Raw genomic sequence first — 22,366 nt, forward strand, 5'->3', positions numbered from 1 at the left:
ACCGGAAGATCACTGATGTCATGATTTTACCTTTACCTATTTTTTTTTGAGTTCCCATTTGTCTTGAAACCACCATCATTCCTGAGCACAGACTTCTCCCACATGCTGACCTCTGACGTCAACTACTAAAAAAATGACCTCAATTTTAGGCAGTTAAATGTACCGACAAAACATTTTTTATTTAAAAAAATCTATTAATATGGTTTTTGAACACTATAATTTCTTTACAAGCATGATACTGTAGCTGTACTTTTAGTTTATGGTTGATGCAGCTGGTTTGCCATTAGCGAATCAACGTTTCTCAACTAGTTCAAGCACGTGAATACATCCAACTGGTATTTACGAATAATTACCATCTCCAGTTGGTTATGAATGCAACATTGTTGACGCTTTTTTGCTCTGGCAATTCTGACATTAGTTGCTCTGGCAATTCTGACATTTTGCAGTGATTTCTGTCCAATGTGTCACAAAAATGCACTGGTGAGGGAAAAGTATGGCTTGATTGAACCATTTTCGTCTGCAAATGTGCGACGATTGGTTAAAATTGCAAGCCCTCTTTTTGAAATGCGGTGATCAAACAATTACATTGAAGTGATTTGACTGTTATTGGGCAGTTTTCCATTGAAAAATTCCTGCCTGTGTAAGTGGGCATTCCCTCTTTTGCATGAGCATGCCAGAGATTGGGCGTTCCTCTTTCCAGGCGTTGCTGACGCATACCAGATCTTAAAACACCTGGATAGTTAATTATCAGCTAAGAGCTAACCACATATGTTATAGCAATCTGTTAGTCGATGACACAGTCTATGACATGGCACACAATCATTGGTTGATGCATGCAACGTCTGAGCAGGGGAACACGACCAAAATGGAGGAACCCTGAGCTCATGTGGGAAAGCAAGCTCACGCGAGGGAACACCCACTTACAGACAGGAACCTTGATTTTAAATGGTAAACAGCCATATTAAACATCTTAATTTATCCACCATCTTTGGTATATACAACTCATTTGTCCATGGTATGTTAATTCCTGATGTAGTCACTCCCTGAAATGTGGGGGGGGTTCTATTGTCCTACTAAAGACTTGCTGAATATCATTTAATCTTCAGTTTATGGCTTTGTTCATTCACCTTGTTTTGAAAGTAACATAGCGAAACCACTTTCTAGACTTAAGACACTTACTGTACCATTAAAATAGTCCTTTCAGGCCATAACCATCGAGACACATTTATATAAATATCTGTCTGCCTTTATTGGAATGTGGGTAGGCGTTGAAATCCACAGATTTGGTACATGGTGAAATACACGAGATCCTCGACAGCAATGATGGTCTAACAGTCATTTCAATTTAACGGATAATAAATGTAACTTTTTTGGTTAAGATACTGTATGATTCAGGGATTCATGGATTATTCCAAACAAATCCACGAAGCGACCACACAACAAAAAAAAAAAAAACTGGGGATGGTAAGACTAAGTTATAGTTTGAGAGAATACAACATGGGTTCTTGTCCCCCAAAAAATGATTCTTACACATTATATATAAAACTCAATAATATGAAATATAAACAAGCTCTACCCTTGAACACACAGAAGTGCATCTGAAAAAAAGAGCTATTGGCTAGATATAATCCAACTGTACTTAATTGCTGGATGTGTGGAGACCATAATAATAACATACATCGGGCACATACTTAATCATACATGAGTTGACTTTATTATCATGTTCTTGCACATTATTTTGTGTCCACACATTTGCTCTGAAAATGCTTTTGGCTTTAAGACACCATTTCCTTCTCTTTTACATAGATATTCACCCCCGTTTGTCAGCCTGATAGTTTGGTCTGCTGTTGATAAATGAGTCATTCTCCATAGGAATAGAATCTAGTCATTCTATTTCTATGTCATTCTCTTCCTGTATTTTGTCTGTAACCGCAGCCCTGGAAATAGGCTACATTAAGCAGCGACCATAGTGCAGTAATGCCACTCTGCCTCTGTCCGTCCACTCCATTCTGCTCAAACTGCAAGCTCCAGTGATAACTGAGGGAAGTCCTTTTTAAGACATGACCCCGAAGACAGGGTTATGGCGGCAGATGCTCGGTCCGATCTCCTCATAGTCTTTTTTGGTGTGGCACACTTGGTAGAATTCCGGCTGAGGAAAGAGTAGATATGACCGTTATTATTTGTTGGTGTACACTTTTCCTTTCAAGTTTCCAATTTTATATTCTAACCAAGGTTAACAAAGCCTCCAAGTGTCTGTCTTTAGCATTTACATCAGTAGAATATATATTTCTGATAGTAACATGAGTTAACAGACAAAGACCCCTCTAAGTTTTAGAACTCACAGTTGATGCCAACATGGACCCGCCGAACCAAACAGCGTATCTCTGCATGTGGTGAGTGATGACTTGCACGTCGATGGGTTTGGGCTGGCAAAATAACATGAAACATAGGTCATTATTGAGCCAATAACACCGATGACTATGCTGGAAATGCAAAATATATCATTTTGAACATTTTAGGAGCCACAACACCCATAAAGATGTAGCATCCCTATAGAGTACTTCAGCTGACTAGGTCAAATGTAAATCGGTTCTCACCTTCAACTTGCCACCGCTCAGTTCCTCACTGAGTTTCAGTCTGCCGTCCACTGTCCTTTTCAGGTCCCTCTGCAGACGACGGCCAAAATCTCTGAACATAGTTGAGCCTCCAGAGAGCACGATGTTCTGCATAGCAACAGACAAGGTAAATATACACTTGGAACCTTGACATACTCCTGAATAGATCATTTAGAAAGTAAAACCCATTTCATCCTCATAGCTTCTGGATGGAGACAAGTCTCAGTATCTGGCATAAGTTTATCGTTTCAATAAATCACGAGGGCTGCTTTTATATTGTCAAACACAACGTTCTTGTCGCCTGTCATGTGAATGAAATAAAACGAACTTGAACTCCCCAGACGTACCTTATAGAGGGGACGTCTGACATCAATAGGGCAGTTCTGAATGACCTCATCAACAACCTCTGAGATGGGCTGGGTGAAGTCAGGGTTGGCAAACTGGGGGAGGAGAAAAGTATAATACAGTACAACCAATGTTATTAACAGAAATTTCTGTTATTTTTCATTTTTTTAATGTTTTCTCCTGGGAGCTCAATGCTGCACATCGCACAGTATCTCTAGAAATAAATCAGATCTAGCCTGAACTGGGCAATGTAGTAGGGAGTTGTAGTTTCCAACAGGACAATATTCCACATAGGTTAGCGCATAAAAACATGGTAATTAACTACAATGACCATAATCCATTGTGCATCTACTTGTCCAGTCAGTTTATTTTATGCCTGCTACTGAACAGAGAAGAATGCGTGGTCGTGAGGTGATATAGAGAGCAGCTGTTACTTGCCGAGGTACACTATATGACACCTGCTCGTCGAACATCTCATTCCAAAATCATAGGCATTAATATGGAGTTGGTCCACCCTTTGGTGCTATAACAGCCTCCACTCTTCTGGGAAGGCTTTCCACTAGATGTTGGAACATTGCTGCATGGTCTTGCTTCCATTTAGCCACAAGAGAGTTAGTGAGGTCGGGCACTGATGTTGGGCGATTAGGCCTGGCATGCAGTCGGTGTTCCAATTCATCCCAATAGTGTTCGATGGGGTTGACGTCAGGGCTCTGTGCAGGCCAGTCAAGTTCTTCCACACCGATCTCGAAAAACCATTTCTGTATGCACCTTGCTTTGTGCACGGGGCTATTGTCATGCTGAAAACAGGAACGTGCCTTGCCCAAATTGTTCTCCTAGCATCCGCCAAACCCAGATTCGTTTGTCGGACTGCCAGATGGTGAATGCAATTCATCACTCCAGAGAACACATTTCCACTGCTCCAGAGTCCAATGGTGACGAGCTATCCACTACACCAGCCGACGCTTGGCATTGCGCATGGTGATCTTAGGCTTGTGTGCAGCTGCTCGACCATCAAAACCCATTTCATGAAGCTCCCGACAAACAGTTATTGTGCTGACATTGCTTCCAGAGGCAATTTGGAACTCGGTAGTGAGTGTTGCAACCAAGGACAGACAATTTTTATGCGCTTCAGCACTTGGCGGTCCCGTTCTGTGAGCTTGTGTGGCCTACCACTTCGCGGCTGAGCCGTTGTTGCTCTTAGATGTTTCCACTTCTCAATAACAGCACTTACAGTTGACCGGCACAGCTCTAGCAGGGCAGACATTTGACGAACTGACTTGTTAGGAAGGTGGCATCCTATGATGGTGCCACATTGAAAGTCCCTGAGCTCTGCAGTAAGGCCATTCTACTGCCAATGTTTGTCTATGGAGATTGCATGGCAGTGTGCTCAATTTTATACACCTGTCAGCAACGGGTGTGGCTGAAATAGCCAAATCCACTAATTTGAAGGGGTGTCCACATACTTTTGTATATATAGTATATCTCTACCTGAATATGCATGATCTAAGTGATTGATAATTGGTATTCAGCAGTCATTAAAGTATGCCTTATTTACTTTGAAGAACTACAAAATATTGATTTTGTCAGACAGCATAAGCAGCAGCTCTAAAGAGACGATGACTTGGAATGAAATAAAGTCATCAAATAAAACAAATATAATATACACAACAACAAATATTTTATTAAAGTAAAGTGAATAAATTATGGTTATAGGTGATAAGCAGTAATGGGCAGTCACTACCATCATGAGACTTTTATTAATTGTTTTATTCTGTGTTACAGTATTCAACCCACATACTGCACAATGCATTTAAATGTTTAAAAATGATTATCGAAACCGAAATCCGTGATTATGTTTTAATAATCAAACCAAAAAGCACTAAAATCGCTCTGCACTCGACACATTACATAATACAAGCACAACAATATACATTGAAAATCAATGGGATCATACCTCTGGGTGGAAGAAGATCTCGGGGCCGAGGAAGCGCTCGTAGCCCACGTCGATGGTGAACTCCTTCTTGCTGATGGAGTTGATGCCCGTGTACTGCTTGATCCATTTAGAGCCGTCCGTATCGTACTTGTTGAATTCTTTCACCAGGTCAGGGCAGACATAACTGAACCTTTCCTGGAACACAATATGGAATTGTTATCAATTGTAAGTCATAACCAAGTGTACATAAGACACTGGGTAGATGCCAAGAAGGAGTCATGATCTGTGACTGTATAGCTCTAGTCAATGGTGCAGCAATACTGACCTCTGCTGTTGAACCTGAGAAATGCTCACAAATAATACATGTATTAACTCCTTTGGTTTGTGTAGGGAACAAAAAGTTATAAATGTGTAGGTACCTTGACGGCTTTGGCTGTTTCCAATGACTGCTCTGGTGGGATGCCCACCTCCCGCTCTCTCAGCAGCTGCTGGGTGAAGTAGGTGATGTCTCGACCAGCGATGGGGATGTGCTTTATACAGCTACCGATTACGTAGCCTTCCGCCTGGAAGAAAACACCACCAATCAACCACACAATCCATTATCGCTCATACAGGAATGTAATATGTTACCATGTATGTGTTAGCAATAGTATATACAGTTGAAGTGGGAAGTTTACATACACTTAGGTTGGAGTCATTAAAACTCGTTTTTCAACCACTCCACATATTTCTTGTTAACAAACTATAGCTTTGGCAAGTCGGTTAGGACATCTACTTTGTGCATGACACAACTAATTTTTCCAACAATTGTTTACAGACAGATTATTTCAGTTATAATTCACTGTATCACAAATTCCAGTGGGTCAGAAGTTTGCATACACTAAGTTGACTGTGCCTTTAAACAGCTTGGAAAATTCCAGAAAATTATGTCATGGCTTTAGAAGCTTCTGATAGGCTAATTGACATCATTTGAATGAATTGGAGGTGTACCTGTGGATGTATTTCAAGGCCTACCTTCAAACTCAGTGCCTCTTTGCTTGACATCATGGGAAAATCAAAAGAAATCAGCCAAGACCTCATGAAAAAAAGTCTGGTTCGTCCTTGGGAGCAATTTCCAAACGCCTGAAGGTACCACGTTCATCTGTACAAACAATAGTATGCAAGTATAAACACCATGGGACCACGCAGCCGTAATACCACTCAGGAAGGAGACGCGTTCTGTCTCCTAGAGATGAACGTACTTTGGTGCGAAAAGTGCAAATCAATCCCAGAACAACAGCAAAGGACCTTGTGAAGATGCTGGAGGAAACAGGTACAAAATAATCTATATCCACAGTAAAACGAGTCCTATATTGACATAACCTGAAAGGCCACTCAGCAAGGAAGAAGCCACTGCTCCAAAACCGCCATAAAAAAGCCAGACTACGGTTTGCAACTGCATAAGGGGACAAAGATTGTACTTTTTGGAGAAATGTCCTCTGGTCTGATGAAACAAAAATAGAACTGTTTGGCCATAATGACCATCGTTATGTTTGGAGGAAAAGGGGGGAGGCTTGCAAGCCGAAGAACACCATCCCAACCGTGAAGCACGGGGGTGGCAGCATCATGTTGTGGGGGTGCTTTGCTGCAGGAGGGAAGGGTGCACTTCACAAAATAGAATGCATCATGAAGCAGGAAAATTATGTGGATATATTGAAGCAACATCTCAAGACATCAGTCAGGAAGTTAAAGCTTGGTCGCAAATGGGTCTTCCAAATGGACAATGACCCCAAGCATACTTCCAAAGTTGTGGCAAAATGGCTTAAGGACAACAAAGTCAAGGTATTGGAGTGGCCATCACAAAGCCCCGACCTCAATCCTATAGAAAATGTGTGATCAGAACTGGAAAAGTGTATGCGAGCAAGGAGGCCTACAAACATGACTCAGTTACACCAGCTCTGTCAGGAGGAATGGGCCAAAATTCACCTAACTTATTGGGGGAAGCTTGTGGAAGGCTACCCGAAACGTTTGACCCAAGTTAAACAATTTAAAGGCAATGCTACAAAATACTAATTGAGTGTATGTAAACTTCTGACCCACTGGGAATATGATGAAAGAAATAAAATATGAAATAAATCATTCTCTCTAGTATTATTCTCACATTTCACATTCTTAAAATATAGTGGTGATCCTCACTGACCTAAGACAGAGAATTTTTACGAAGATTAAATGTCAGGAATTGTGAAAAACTGAGTTTAAATGTACTTGGCTAAGGTGTATGTAAACTTCCGACTTCAACTGTAGGTCGAATACATCCGAGTAGTGTTCAGTAGGGCACACCGTTCCATACTTTTGCAACAGATTAAGAAAATGTGTTCTTGTTGAACAAGTTCAGGAAGTACCTCCCCATTTCACTTTGTTTCAAAACATTTGCTACCTACTAAACATGACCCAGTTCTAGTAAAGACTACATGGAATGATGATCGAAGGCATGTACCCACCACTGGGATGACGTGGGTGACCCCATCACCGCTATCAATCACCGTCCCCGTCAGGGTCCTCTCGCCCACTTGTCTGGAGGTCCATGAGGCTGCCAGCGCCAGGACCGCCTGAGGAGGAAAACACAGACCCTGTCACTTTCCACTAATGATTACAACACGTATTCAAAGAGCCTCAGATCTAGGATCAGTTTAGACTTTTAGATCACAATCAATAAGTTTACATATAGTCAGGGGGAGATCTGATCCTAGATTAGCACTCCTACTCCTGTTTTGAAAAGGGTCCCAGAACTGAGATCCACCCCGAGGTTTCGCGGACACCTCATGGACACCCTAATTTCCTCTGTGAAGTGAGAGTTGTGATAATGCATTCGAAATCAAGTTTGACTTGACCCTTGAACATGAAGAGGTGCAGAGATTATGGGAAGAGATTATATAGAACCAACATAGAACGTAGAGAGGATTTACCTGTACAGCGATGTAAAGACCTGGAACGTTGAAGGACTCAAACATAATCTCTGCTGTGTACTCTCGGTTTTCAGGAGTATTCAGAGGAGGCTCTGTCTGTGGAGAAGAAAAGTACAAATCCCCTAAGTCCCTACTACTAGGTAGCATAATTTCCACACTAATGTGCATGTTATGAACATACCAAGAGGAAGTAGTGGTCCTCGGGCTCTGCCCTCAGATACTTGAAGATGACCTGTTCCATGAACCTCTCCATGAGATCCCAGTCTTCCACGATCCCATGACGAATGGGCCACTGTAACAAGGGGAACAACCACACACAACATTATTTTTCCATTAGGCTACTCAGTTCTAACAGGCATTCAGCATGACTTTACATTTCAACTTTAAAAGGGGCAATCTACAGTTGAAACAATAACAAAGCGAACTCTCTGACTCTGTTTAAGTAAAAATCTGACTAATGGGGGTGAAGAAATTGAACCACTCTAAAATGCATAGATAGAGATATGGTTGTAAGGACTGACCATCCAACATAGGAGGTTTCACCATGTTTTGTTTACAAACATTGGAGTAAAACAAGATTATATTTTCGGTTCTGATGGGATATGCCAGTTGAACCAAGCTTATAAGGAAGTTATACATTCATTATTTTAGAATATAAGTCCAAAAATGTATGTAGAGCCTGCAGATTACCCTTTAAGTAGACCTCCCATCACTGGAAAATTCAATGTACCTTTGTTGCATAATTTGGTTTGTCTATTGCCTCGTCACCGATGTAAAAGTCCAGATCGTCCACTCCCTTCATCATCCTGCGCTGGGCTTGGTCTCCAACCTTGGCCGACTCCTTGATGGCAATACCTGAAGTTCAGGAAGATTCAACGCCATTAATCCTTAGTACCAGCCTACATATGGTTTGGAGATTGTTGATTGAAACATCATGACTTGAGGGTGCTGATAGTCAACGTTACGCAGGTGAGCTGATTAAATCAAGCATAGGGAACGCAAACTGCTGATGCTAAACATAAGGGGAAACTCAATGAGCGGCAGGCCTATTACTTCGATTTGTCTTGTAAAGTCAGTAAACAAAGAGCCACCATTTTTATTAAAGAGATACCGAACGCACTAATTCGACATGGGTTTTTCGGTTGCTCATTACGAAAAACAAGATTTCAGTCATGGGGGTGTGGTTCGATGTGGCGGTTACGGATGTTTGTCCCCCATGAGACACTATAGGAATAAAGCCAGTATCACTTTCTCAAAATAGTCCGAATTAATTAAATTAAATTCAAATCAATTCAAAGGGCTTTATTGGCATGGGAAACATATGTTTACATTGCCAAAGCAAGTGAAATAGATAAATAATAAATTAAAAATGAACAGTTAACATTACACTCACCAAAGTTTCAAAGGAATAGAGACATTTCAAATGTCATAATATGGCTATGTACAGTGTTACAACATTGTGAAAATAGTTAAAGTACAAAAGGGAAAATAAATACATTTACATTTTAGTCATTTAGCAGACGCTCTTATCCAGAGCGACTTACTGTAGTGAATGCATACATTTCATTTCATGCATTTAAAAAAAAAAATATATATATATATATATATATATATATATATTTGTACTGGCCACCCGTGGGAATCGAACCCACAACCCTGGCGTTGCACACACCATGCTGGCGTTGCAAACACCATGCTCTACCAACTGAGCCACAGGGAAGCCTGTGCATGTAACAAGATAAAATACCAAGTACATACTATGGCGAGAACAGCTCAAATAAGCAAAGAGAAACGACAGTCAGTCAATCCGGAAAACGTCAAGAACTTCTAAAGTTTGTTCAAGTGCAGTCGCAAAAACCATCAAGCACTATGATGAAACTGGCTCTAATTAGGACCACCACAGGAAAGGAAGACCCAGAGGTACCTCTGTTGCAGAGGATAAGTTCATTAGAGTTACCAGCCTAAGAAATTGCAGCCCAAATAAATGCTTCACAGTGTTCAAGTAACAGACACATCTCAACATCAACTGTTCAGAGGAGACTGCATGAAAGCAGGCCTTTATGGTCGAATTGCTGCAAAGAAACCACTACTAAAGGACACCAATAAGAAGAAGAGACTTGCTTGTGCCAAGAAACACGAGCAATGGACATTAGACCGGTGGAAATCCTTCCTTTGGTCTGATGAGTAAATTTTTGCTTTTTGGTTCCAACCGCGGTGTCTTTGAGACGCAGAGTAGGTGAACGGATGATCTCCGCATGTGTGGTTCCCACCGTGAAGCATGGAGGAGGTGTAAATAAACATATATGGGGTTGCAGTTACAATGGTAGTTCTTCAGTGTTTGCCCTTTTCTTGTGGCACCGTGTCACAAATCTTGCTGCTGTGATGGCACACTGGTATTTCACCCAATAGATATGGGAGTTTACCAAAATTGAATTTGTTTTCTAATATGGTCATACATTTGGCAGGAGGTTAGGAAACGCAGCTCAGTTTCCATCTCATTTTGTGGGCAGTGTGCACATAGCCTGGCTTCTCTTGAGAGCCAGGTCTGCCTACAGCGGCCTCTCTCAATAGCAAGGCTACGCTCACTGAGTCTGTACATAGTCAAAGCTTTCCTTCATTTTGGGTGAGTCACAGTGGTCAGGTATTCTGCCATTGTGTACTCTCTGTTTAGGGCCAAATAGTATTCCAGTTCGCTCAGTTTTTTTGTAATTTCCCTCCAGTGTATCAAGTAATTATCTTTTTTTTTTTTTTTCATGATTCGTTTCAGTCCAATTGTGTTGCTGTCCTGGGCCTCTGTGGGGCCTGTTTGTGTTTGTGAAAAAAGCCCCAGGACCAGCTTGCTTAGGGGACTCTTCTCTAGGTTAATCTCTCTGTAAGTGACAGCTTTGTTATGGAAGGTTTGGGAAACACTTCCTTTTAGGTGGTTGTAGAATTGAACAGCTCTTTTCTGGCTTTTGATAATTAGCAGGGAATCTAATGCTGAATCACCCCCCTCCCCCCCTTTCATCGCCCCTACATTGGCACATTCACGAGTGCCTCCGCCACATGCACAAGTGTCTCAAAGCTGAGGGAGTGGAAATTAGAGGGTGTATGGGCTTACTTAGACCCTCTGATAGCTATTTCGACCAAGCCAGCAAGGCTGCATGTTCCAGAGCGAAGTGGTATCCCAACACGCATCGATTTGTTTGGAGTTTGCGCATTTTCATACAAAAGAATGGAGAGGTGTGCCTAATTACATGCCTCATGCATTTGTTTTCATCCGATTTAAAACTTGACATGTAACAAATGGAATACCTCCCAAATTAAATGTTAGAGGTTTACATCTTGCAAATAGGCGGGGGGGGGGATATGTTATTTGGAATTTCATGTTTGTTTTATTATTTGAATGTGGAACATGAATTGCATCATTCAAGTCACGAGTGTGTCCTAAAGTTGGTTTACTGATCCCCTCGCCCCTCTGAAAGTCTCCCTCCGAGTTGTCAGCAACACGTGACAACGGACACCCTCCGAGCGAGTTGGCAAGGGCGAGGTTTGGAATTCACCGTAAAATAGCTTGAGAAATATTTACTTTATTTTGACGTTTTTGCAGAGATGCTTTTAGTCGCACAGTTTTACATCTAGCTAAGGTGTTTGGTGCAGTATTTCTCAAGTAAAACATTTTTGTGACGTGTTGTTTTATGTAAACAAAGTCCGAGCCGCCGTGCTGCTGGGCCAGTCTGTCTCGCTGTCTGTGGTCTGCAATATGACTGGATATCCTGTAAATGGATATCTGGTAAATGGGCATTGGTTGAAATCAAAACCAACCACTTAAGTAAGTCATGACGAACTCTTCAACACAAATCTCACAAAACTCTGTTATGGACGATACTGACTTTATGACCAAATTTAAGCGACTTGAGCTTTTTAGTCAATTTTATCGCTGGAATAAATGTTTGACTAATATCAATGTCACATATGTCGTTTTCAACGAAAAGTTATGTTTTTAATTATTTTCGCATTGAATAATGAAGCAAGCTTTATCCGACAACTTTTTGAGTGTGAACCAATTACACCCCTTTGTCTGAATTTGAGTTTTTTTACGCACCAGCTAAGCTTTTGGGAGAGCGCGACCATTCTCTTTTGATTTGAAAATACATTAGACACAGGGACCTTCTAATCAGCAGGTTTTGCATGGATGGAGTTACGGCTTGCCTGGTGACATCACGAGACCAATAACAAAAGAGAGTTCCAAACCACTTTGCCAATAACAGCTAGTTTTCAGTTGTTCCAACCCTACTCAGACAACACCCAAACAGTCCTAGCAAAATTATTGCTTGAGAATTAATCTTTTGCTTAAAATCCATTTTTGTTTCTTTTTGACTATTTTATTGGAAAACCATTACAGTAAGGTACTTAATTGTACCCAGAAATGATTTGATGTTGACATAAAAACAGCTGCATTGGGCCTTTAACTTTCTGCATAATGTGACTTCATTGACAAAGTTCATCACTTTGGTTTCCCGGGCCCACACGTACATAAAATGTATGCACGCATGACTAAGTCGATTTTGATAAAAGTGTCTGCTAAATGGCATACATTACATATTATTATAAATGTCGGACGATGAACATTGTTCCCTCAACTACTTCCTTGTAGCCTCTAAATGTGTAGGCCTACTTGTCATCCATCCAGGCTTCTAAACGTGCACGTCATCTATCTACTGGCTACTTCAAGTCCACAGGCAGGTGGCCTTGGCAAGTTTGTCCATTATTCTAGTCAGCAGGGGCACAAGGGGACTTCTGCTATGGAGCCATATCACTGAATATAGGCTAGACTAGCTTCCTTTCAAGCTGTGTCTGTACAGTTTCAAGCACTGAAAACAAGTGAATAGGCTATGATTGTTGAAAATAGACAAAAATGGTTTGGATTTATCACTGAATAACTAGTCTATGGTCCTCTAACAAGCTAGCATTGCCATTTAGGGTCCACTGGATGACTCAATGCTAGAGGAAGGCGGCCAACTCAAACTTTGTGGTTTTACATTTTTGTTGAATTAGGCGTGTTCGCCTACTTCCATTGAACACTCCAATCAGATAAGAAAAACAGGAAGGACCGATACCAAAATGCTTTCAGCAGATAAATTTAACTAATGACCATACAGTCTGCCATACGAGTTAGCCAAATAATGGACTAAAGGAACCTAACTTTACTTCTTATAGACCAAGGATTTTCTGTTTAATGGGCAAATTGGCTCTGGAAGCCAAAACAGCCAAATACTCCATCTAAACGTGAATCGATTCTCAATTGTGGTATGGTTCTAAAAACATAAATCCCTCTACTTTCATATCACATCAAAATCATTTCACAAATGCAAGATGCACACTTACTGTACACTGTTTTAACACAGCTGCAGCTGACCGTATTTTTCAGTGACAACACATTTGTGGCGTCCATCTTCCATTTACACACAGGTGTTCGGAGAAGCAGATAGCTGTTTAGCACAGGTAGCCCACTCTTTATTCTGTCTGTTTTCCATAAACAAGCGCTGTAACATGGAAATATGGCCCGTGTGGGAACCCTAACCTTATTTTCTTTAATTATTATTTCTCGCTGATATAAAAGGTCCTTATGCTGCCAAAACCTTACTGCAAGCGATGCGTGTTAATGTTCAGACAGAGCTTCGTGGTTCTTAACAAAACTCCTCAGTACAGAAGACACCTTCGTCCAATGACTCGTGTAATGGAAAGGCACTGATAGTCATGATCAAGGGCTACATATGAATGGACATGGTACATTATCATTAGAAGACTGTATGACAGCGTTTCCCAAACTCGGTCCTCGGGACTCCAAGGGGTGGTTTTTGCCCTAATACTACACAGGTGATTATCAAAGCTTATTCAAATGATCAAAGCTTGATGATTAGTTGATTATTTGAAATCAGCTGTTGCTAGGGCAAAAACCAAAACGTGCACCCCTTGGGGTCTTGAGGACTGAGTTTGGGAACCACTGCTGTATGATACAGAAATACTTACATGAAGGAACAATAAACTGTGGCTCTGTGTTTCCAGCATATCCAATCTTTGTGTACCTACAACAAATGCATTGCATGAGAAAGTTCAGTGGGTTATATAGATCATAACAGTGTAATCATTATAGCTCATGATCTAAAGCAGTGGTTCCCAACCTGGGGGTACTTGGGGGGGGGGGGGGTACTTCTGGGGTACTCAGTCCGAGCAGAGCAAAATTCAGTTGGTGGTACAGTAACAGAAAAAGGTTGTAAACCACTAATCTAAAGGGTGGCATGACTGTCTGTGGACTAGGCCAGTTATACGCTTCCACAAATTGAAACATACATGTTACGTAGACTACAGTAACAGATTAAAGTTACTGTATACTGCTCATGTAACGTCTAACGAGTGGGGGACACTGATGGAAATTAGCTACTAGCAAGCTATCTTTTAGGTTTAAAAATGGTTAACTAGCTAGTTTGCTGGCTGGATTAAACGAAATGAAGCAAATAAAGGTTGCTGCTTACTAGCTAGCTATCTTGATTTGTTTACTTTGCACGCCCAACGGGTATGCCATGTCTGGGTGTATCTAGCTAAAGCCAATGAATTAGTTAGCTAGCTATTAGCATTAGCGCTTGCTACTTACCCTGTGCCACAATCAACTACACAAGCCGGTAGACGTCCAGCCATGTTTCCTTAAATATCTACTGCAGAGTGCAATGGTGAATTGCTGCTATATTCCAAATGGGTCTTATAAAAAGGAAAGTCGTTTGTTTTGGGTAGAGGAATAACCATTTATTTAGCTAGCTAGTTAAGAGGCGGAACCCTGAACCCACAGAGTGAAGTTACTTCCGCAATCACCTGATGCGGAAGTTGAAAGCGGCTGACGCGACGCTGATCATAACGTTTGTTAAAGCATTTCTAATATCGCACCTTATCAGAGGGGTAAGTAAATGTACACTTTGTAATTGCATATAAAACATATTAAACAATTATTCTCTATAATGTACCGGTAGTTTTTATAGTAGCAGCAGAATAACTGTTCAGTCAATTCACGGACGGGATTCTGTGACTACTGATGAGGGCAGTAGACTATCTGAATAGAATATCTTCTTTGAACATTGCATGACGCTATTGAAATCAATGACATTAAAAAGCATTGTATCAATCTTTTGGGTGAACATGAAAACCAAGATCTCTTCTCTCTATCCTATGTAAACTGTTCAATAGTCTATAGGTAGAATTGGGAGATTCAAGAAGTACACTGCATGAGTGATCGGTTTCACCCAAGACCATCTCTCAAAAGTTTCAATTTTTAGAGCTATGTGTCCCTGGAAGCTATTGGCTAGTGCAGCACCCCCAAAAAAAACCATCTCCAGCGACCTGCTCTGCTTAAAGATGATATCATTGATTTACCTCCCATCAACCAGCCAAGGAGGATTGTATTCCCTTCCACCATGACCACATGGAAGGCCACTGATAAAGAAGATATATTAGCTGAGAGAGCTCTGAGGCTGAGAGCTGGATCCATCATGGAGGGCCATCTAGCGGCTAGACTAGATCCAATACCTGAGCTTTATAGAACATTGCCTTATTTCTCTCCAGAAAGAGTCATCCATCGCTCACGTCGGTGGTCCGTCACTCCCTGTATCCTCCCAAAGCCCTCAGCTTTCTCTTCTTGTTCAAACGGTCCTCTCCAGTCTCCAGTCAGTGGGAGAAACCACCGCTTTACTCTGTGTCGACATTAGGATGGGAAGAGGAAAAGCTGACAAATGGATACAGTTTAGCTGAGAAACCTTTCAAAGGTACATCTGATTCCTGTCCTCATTTAATATTAAATGTACAGGCCCAGAGTTACTGTATTTGAAGGGCTGCTATAAGAAAGAGGATGCATACAGTAAATTATTATAGCTTGGGGTGTATTACTATTTCACCAGTAGGTGGCAATATGCATTTGACAGTACAATGTACAGTCAGTGCCAATAGAAAGTACACCCCCTTGAACTTGTGGGATTGAAATAGATTTAATTGTACTTTTTTTTTTACATTGATCTACACAAAATACTCTGTCAAAGTGAAATATATATGTATGTGTATATATATTTACAAATTAATAACAATTAAATAACTAAAATAAGTATTTGCCCCATTTGTTTAGGTAAGCCTAAATTAGTTCAGAAGTAAATTTGGCTTAACAAATCACATAATACGTTATATGGACTCACCAGGTATGTGCCTGGTTAGGACGCCAGGTGGTGCCCCTAGAGGGGGCTGTCACACCGTGATCTTTTTCACCTGTCTTGCACTTGTCTGCACCCCCTACCAAGTGTCTCCTATTCTTCCCCATTATCCCCTGTGTATTTATACCTGCGTTTTCTGTTTGTCTCTTGCCAGTTCGTCTTGTTTTGTCAGGTCTTATCAGTGTCTTTCCTGTTTTTTAAGTTCTTGTTTTCTAGTCTTCCTGGGTTCCGACCTTGCTGCCTGTCCTGATCCTGCCTGCCGTTCTGTCCATGATTGACTCTGCCTTGGATTACGAACCTCTACCTGCCTTTTGCCTGCCCCTTTGATTTAATACATATTATGAGAACCAAACTATCCGCCTCCTGTGTCTGCATTTGGGTCATATCCTGAGTCGGGATAGTTGTTCATTATTTTGACCTTCCTATCTACCATATGCTACATCTAAACGTGAATGAATTCTCAGTTGCGGTACGGTTAAAATACTTCTCCTGGACATTATCATTCACCTGTTGATAAGACAAGACGTGAAAAAAATGTTATTTTGCTAATGTATGAAAGGGGTCCCTGGGTCTCCGGTTTGCCTGGGAGGGGTTCCCTGGGCAAGAAAAGGTTGAAGACCCCTGCTATAGAAAGAGAGGATGAATGCCAATCCAATCACGGCACAGGAACTGGACAGAAATATACACTATATATACAAAAGTATGTGGACACCCCTTTGGCTATTTCAACCACACCCGTTCCTGACAGTTATATAAAATCAAGCACACAGCCATGCAATCTCCATAGACAAACACTGGCAGTAGAATGGTCTTACTGAAGAGCTCAGTGACTTTCCACGTAGCACCTTTCCAACAAATCAGTTCGTCAAATGTCTGCCCTGCTAGAGCTGCCCCGGTCAACTGTAAGTGCTGTTATTGTGAAGTGTAAATGTCTAGGAGCAACACTAGCTCAGCCACGAAGTGGTAGGCCACACAAACTCACAGAACGGGACCACCGAATGCTGCAGCGCGTAGCGAGTAATAATCCTCTGTCTTAGATTGCAACACTCACTACCGAGTTCCAAACTGCCTCTGGAAGTAAAGTCAGCAAAATAACTGTTCGGCGGGAGCTCCATGAAATGGGTTTCCATGGCCGAGCAGCCGCACACAAGCCTAAGATCCCCATGCGCAATGCCAAGCGTCGCCTGGAAATAGATTTGTGGTGTAAAGCTTGCCGCCATTGGACTCTGGAGCAGTGGAAACGCGTTCTCTGGAGTGATGAATCACGCTTCAAAATCTGGCAGTCCGTCCCGAGATGGTGAAGCGTTATTCTTCACTTCAGAGAACGCGTTTACATTTGGGAATCTAGGTTTGGCGGATGCCAGGAGAACGCTACCTTCCCCAATGCATTGTGCCAAATGTAAAGTTTGGTGGAGGAGGAATAATGGTCTGGGTCTGTTTTTCATGGATCGGGCTAGGCCCCTTAGTTCCAGTGAAGAGAAATCTTAATACTACAGCATACAATGACATTCTAGACGATTCTGTGCTTCCAACTTTGTGGCAACAGTTTGGGGAAGCACCTTTCCTGTTTCAGCGTGATAGCCAGGCCTAATTGCCCAACATCAGTGCCCGATCTCACTAATGCTCTTGTGGCTGAATGGAAGCATGTCCCCACAGTAATGTTCCCAGAAGAGTGGAGGCTGTTATAGCTTCAAAGGGGGAACCACCTCATATTAATGCACATGATTTTGGAATGAGATGTTCGACGAGCAGTTGTCCACATACTTTTGGTCACGTAATATACAATTCTAGTCAAAAGTTTGGACACACCTACTCATTCAAGGGTTTTTCTTTTTTTTTTACTATTTTCTACATTGTAGAATAATAATAAAATAACACATGGAAGTAACCAAAAAGGTGTTAAACAAACAGAAATATATTCTACGTTTGATTCTTCAATATAGCCACCCTTTGCCTTGAAAACAGCTTTGCACACTCGGGATTCTCTCAACCAGCTTCATGAGGTAGTCACCTGGAATGCATTTCTATTAGCGGGTGTCCCTTGTTAAAAATACATTTTGGGGAATTTATTTACTTCATAATGCGTTTGAGCCAATCAGTTGTGTTGAAACAAGGTAGGGTTAGTATCCAGAAGATAGCCCTATTTGGTAAAAGACCAAGTCCATTTTATGGCAAGAACAACTCAAATAAGCAAAGAGAAACAACAGTTATTACTTTAAGACATGAAGCTCAGTCAATCTAGAAAATGTTAAGAACTTTGAAAGTTTCTTCAAGTGCAGTCTCAAAAACCATCAAGCGCTATGATGAAACTGGCTCTCATGAGGACTGCCACTTAAGGAAGACCCAGAGTTACATCTGCTGCAGAGGATAAGTTCATTAGAGTTACCCGCCTCAGAAATTGCGGCCCGAATAAATGCTTCACAGAGTTCAAGTACAGACACATCTCAACATCAACTGTTCAGAGGAGACTTTGAGAATCAGGCTTTCATGGTAGAATTGCTGCAATGAAACCACTACTAAAGGACACCAATAATAAGAAGAGACTTGCTTGGGCCAAGAAACACCAGCAATGGACATTTAGACCAGGTGGAAATCTGTCCTTTGGTCTGGAGTTCTGCAGCGATACGCCATCCCATCTGGTTGCGGCTTAGTGGGACTATCATTTGTTTTTCAGCAGGACAATGACCCAAAACACACCTCCAGGCTGTGTAAGGGCTATTTGACCATGCAGGACAGTGATGGAGTGCTGCATCAGATGACCTGGCCTCCACAATCACCCAACCTCAACCCAATTGAGATTGTTTGGGATGAGTTGGACCGCAGAGTGAAGGAAAAGCAGCCAACAAGTGCTCAACTCCTTCAAGACTGTTGAAAAAGCATTCCTCATGAAGCTGGTTGAGAGAATGCCAAGGCAAACGGTGGCTACTAATAAAGAAACTCAAATATAAAATATATTTTGATTTGTTTCACACTTTTGGTTACTACATGATTCCATATGTGTTATTTCCTAGTTTTGATGTCTTATTCTACAATAACTGGTACTGTATATATTGAACAAGAATATAAATGTAACAATTGCAACATATTTTACTGAGTTACTGTTCATATAAAGAAATCAGTGAATTTAAATAAATTCATTAGGCCCTAATTTATGGATTTCACATGACTGGGCAGGGGTGCCCACTGGGGAGCCAGGCCCAGCCAATCAGAATATTTTTTTTGCACAAAAGGGCTTTATTACAGACATAAATACTCCTCAGTTTCATTAGCTGTCTCAGATTATCCTGCAGGTGCAGAAGCCAGATGTGGAGGTCCTGGGCTGGCGTGGTTACACATGGTCTGCGGTTGTGAGGCCAGTTGGACGTACTGCCAAATTCTCTAAAATGGCATAGAGAAATGAACATGAATTTATCTGGAAACAGTTCTGGTGGACATTCCTGCAGTTAGCATGCCAGTTGCACGCTCCCTCAAAACTTGAGAAATCTGTGGCATTGTGTTTTGTGATAAAACCACACATTTTAGAGTGGCCTTTACTGTCCCCAGCACAAGGTGCACCTGTGTAATGATAATTATTTTCAATCAGCTTCTTGATATGCCACACTTGTCAGGTGGATTGATTATCTTGGCAATGGAGAAATGCTCACTAACAGGGATGTAAACAAATTTGTGCAGCAACTTTGAGAGAAATAAGCTTTTTGTGCAACATTTCTGGTATCTTTTATGAAAACTCATGAAACATGGGACCAATACTTTACATGATGCGTTTTATATTTTTGAATGTTCCACATGGATGTTGGTCCATGCTGATGTGATGATATCATGCAGTTGCTGCAGTTTGGATGGCGGGACACTACTGCCACCAGCCTGTACCGTTGACACCAGGCTGGATGGGTCCCTGGACTCATGCTGCTTATGCCAAATTTTGACTCTGCCATCAGCATGACGCAACAGGAACTGGGATTCCTTGGACCAGGAAATGTTTTCCCACTCTTTAATTGTCCAGTAATAGTGAACGCGTGCCTTTCTCTTCTTTTTAGCTGATAGGAGTTGAACCTGGTGTGGTTGTCTGCTATAATAGCCCATCCGTGACAAGTATCAACAAGTTGTCTGTTCTGAGATGTCGTTCTGCACACTACTGTTGTATTGCGTCGTTATCTGTCTGGTTGTGGCCCACCTGTTAGCTTGCATGATTCTGGCCATTCACCTTCGACCTCTCTCATCAACAAGCTGTTTTCACCCACAGGACTGCCGCTGACTGGATGTTTTTTGTTTGTCGGAACATTCTCGGGAAACCCTAGACACTGTCACATCTCACATCTCAACCCTAGATACTGGAATGGACGATCATACCATGCTCAAAGTCGCTTAGGTCACTAGTCACTGCCCAACGTTCAATCGAACAGTAACTGAATGCCTCGATGTCTGTCTGCCTGCTTTATATAGCAAGCTATAGCCACGTGACTCATTGTCTGTAGGAGCGATCCATTTTGTAAACGGGGTGGTTAACCTAATAAACTAACCAGTGAGTGTATATATTAATGAAAATAATGTCAGGTCACAGCTCGCTGCTCTTAAAGCTAGAATTTGCAGTTGAAACAATAACAAAGTGGACACCCCACCTCTGTTTTGTTAAAAGCTTAGGGATGGGCTAAGAGAACATATCTCTATGCCCATCCCTAAACTTTTTACCAAAACATTTTGTTATGTGTAACCACTCTCAAACTCATAGTCAGAGCTATGGATGCAAGGACTGACCATACATGATATCAAAATGATAGTTTTAACCATGTTTAGAGGCTTGTTTACGTTTACATTGTTTACAACCTTTTGAGTAAAACAAGCTTATATTTGGGGTTCTAATGGGGTACAAAAGTTGAACTAAGCTCATAAGCGCCTTCAAAAAGTATTCACACCCCTATTAGTTTTTCCACATTTTGCCTGAATTTAAAATGCATTAAATTTAGATTTTGTGTCACTAATCTACACAAAGTAATGTCAACATGTTAGAAATGTTTTTTTGAAATGAATAAAAAATGAATAGCTGAAATGTCTTGGGTCAATAGGTATTCAACCCCAGTGTTGTGGGAAGCGTAAATAAGTTCAGGAGTTAATGTTCTTAATAAATCGCATAATAAGTTGCAGGGACTCATTCCGTGTTCAATAATAGTGGTCAACATGATTTTTGAATTACTACCTCATCTCTGTACCGCACACATACAATTACGTATCTGTAAGCTTTCTCAAACGAGTAGTGAATTTCAAGCACAGATTCAACCACAAAGACCAGGGAGATTTTTCAATGCCTCGCAAAGAAGGGCACCGATTTGGTAGATGTGTAAAAATAAGAAAGGCAGATACTGAATATCCCTTTGAGCAAGTTGAAGTTATTAACTACACTTTGGATGGTGTATCAATACACCCAGTCTCCACAAAGATACAGGTATCCTTCCTAACTGTCCATTTAAGGCAGCCCCCGCACCTCTCTGATTCAGAGGGGTTGGGTTAAATGTGGAAGACACATTTCAGTTGAATGCATTCAGTTGTACAACTGACTAGGTATCCCCCTTTCCTTTCCCTTTTAACTCAGTTGCTAGAGAGGAAGGAAACTGCTCAGTGATTTCACTATGAGACCCATGGTGATTTTAAAACTGTTAGAGAGTTTAATGGTTGTGATACTGTATGATACTGTATGAGGAAACAGGATGGATCAACAACATTGTATTTACTCCACAATACTAACCTAAATGACAGAGTGAAAATAAGGAAGACTGTACAGAATAAAAACATTCCAAAACATGCATCCTGTTTGCAACAAGGCACTTAAGTGATACTGCAAAAAATGTGGCAAAGAAATTAACTTTTTGTCCTGAATACAAAGTGTTATGTTTGTGGCAAATCAAACACAACAGATCACCGAGTACCACTCTTCATATTTTTAAGCATGGTGGTGGCTACATCATGTTATGGGTATGCTTGTCATCGGCAAAGAATAGAGAGTTTTTTAGGATAAAAAGAAACAGAATAGAGCTAAGCACAGGCAAAATCCTAGAGGAAAACCTGGATCAGCCTGCTTTCTAACAGACACTGGGAGACAAATTCACCTTTCAGCAGGACAATAACCCAAAACACAAGGCCAAATCTACACTGGAGTTGCTTACCAAGATGACATTGAATGTTCCTGAGTGGCACAGTTTTTCACTGAAATCGGCTTGAAAATCTTTGGGAAGACTTGTCAATGGCTGTCTAGCAATGATCAATAATCAACTTGACAGAGCTTGAAGAATTTAAAAAAGAATAATG

General features: G+C 41.2%; 1 protein-coding gene and 1 long non-coding RNA gene across 3 annotated transcripts; one reads left to right on the forward strand and one right to left on the reverse strand.

The window, feature by feature from the left end:
* Nucleotides 1-1,228: 1,228 nt before the first annotated feature.
* LOC115179181 (actin-related protein 3) lies at nt 1,229-14,679 on the reverse strand. Its single transcript, XM_029740541.1, has 12 exons — nt 14,473-14,679; nt 13,851-13,906; nt 8,569-8,693; nt 8,020-8,130; nt 7,839-7,934; nt 7,374-7,481; nt 5,313-5,456; nt 4,915-5,088; nt 2,963-3,055; nt 2,598-2,723; nt 2,343-2,426; nt 1,229-2,149 (listed from the first exon to the last, which is right to left on the reverse strand). Exons 1-12 carry the CDS (start codon nt 14,514-14,516, stop codon nt 2,054-2,056), a joined length of 1,257 nt encoding a protein of 418 aa, XP_029596401.1. The 5' UTR covers nt 14,517-14,679; the 3' UTR covers nt 1,229-2,053.
* LOC115179182 (uncharacterized) lies at nt 14,677-16,418 on the forward strand. Of its 2 annotated transcripts, XR_003872875.1 has the most exons (3): nt 14,677-14,771; nt 15,432-15,631; nt 16,269-16,418. It is a non-coding gene; the product is annotated as an uncharacterized LOC115179182 (long non-coding RNA). The 2 variants fall into 2 exon arrangements; XR_003872874.1 differs by lacking the exon at nt 14,677-14,771 and having other exon boundaries at nt 14,791-15,631.
* Nucleotides 16,419-22,366: the final 5,948 nt, after the last annotated feature.

Source organism: Salmo trutta, chromosome 39, assembly GCF_901001165.1.
Source record: "Salmo trutta chromosome 39, fSalTru1.1, whole genome shotgun sequence".
Classification (NCBI taxonomy): Eukaryota; Metazoa; Chordata; class Actinopteri; order Salmoniformes; family Salmonidae; genus Salmo; species Salmo trutta.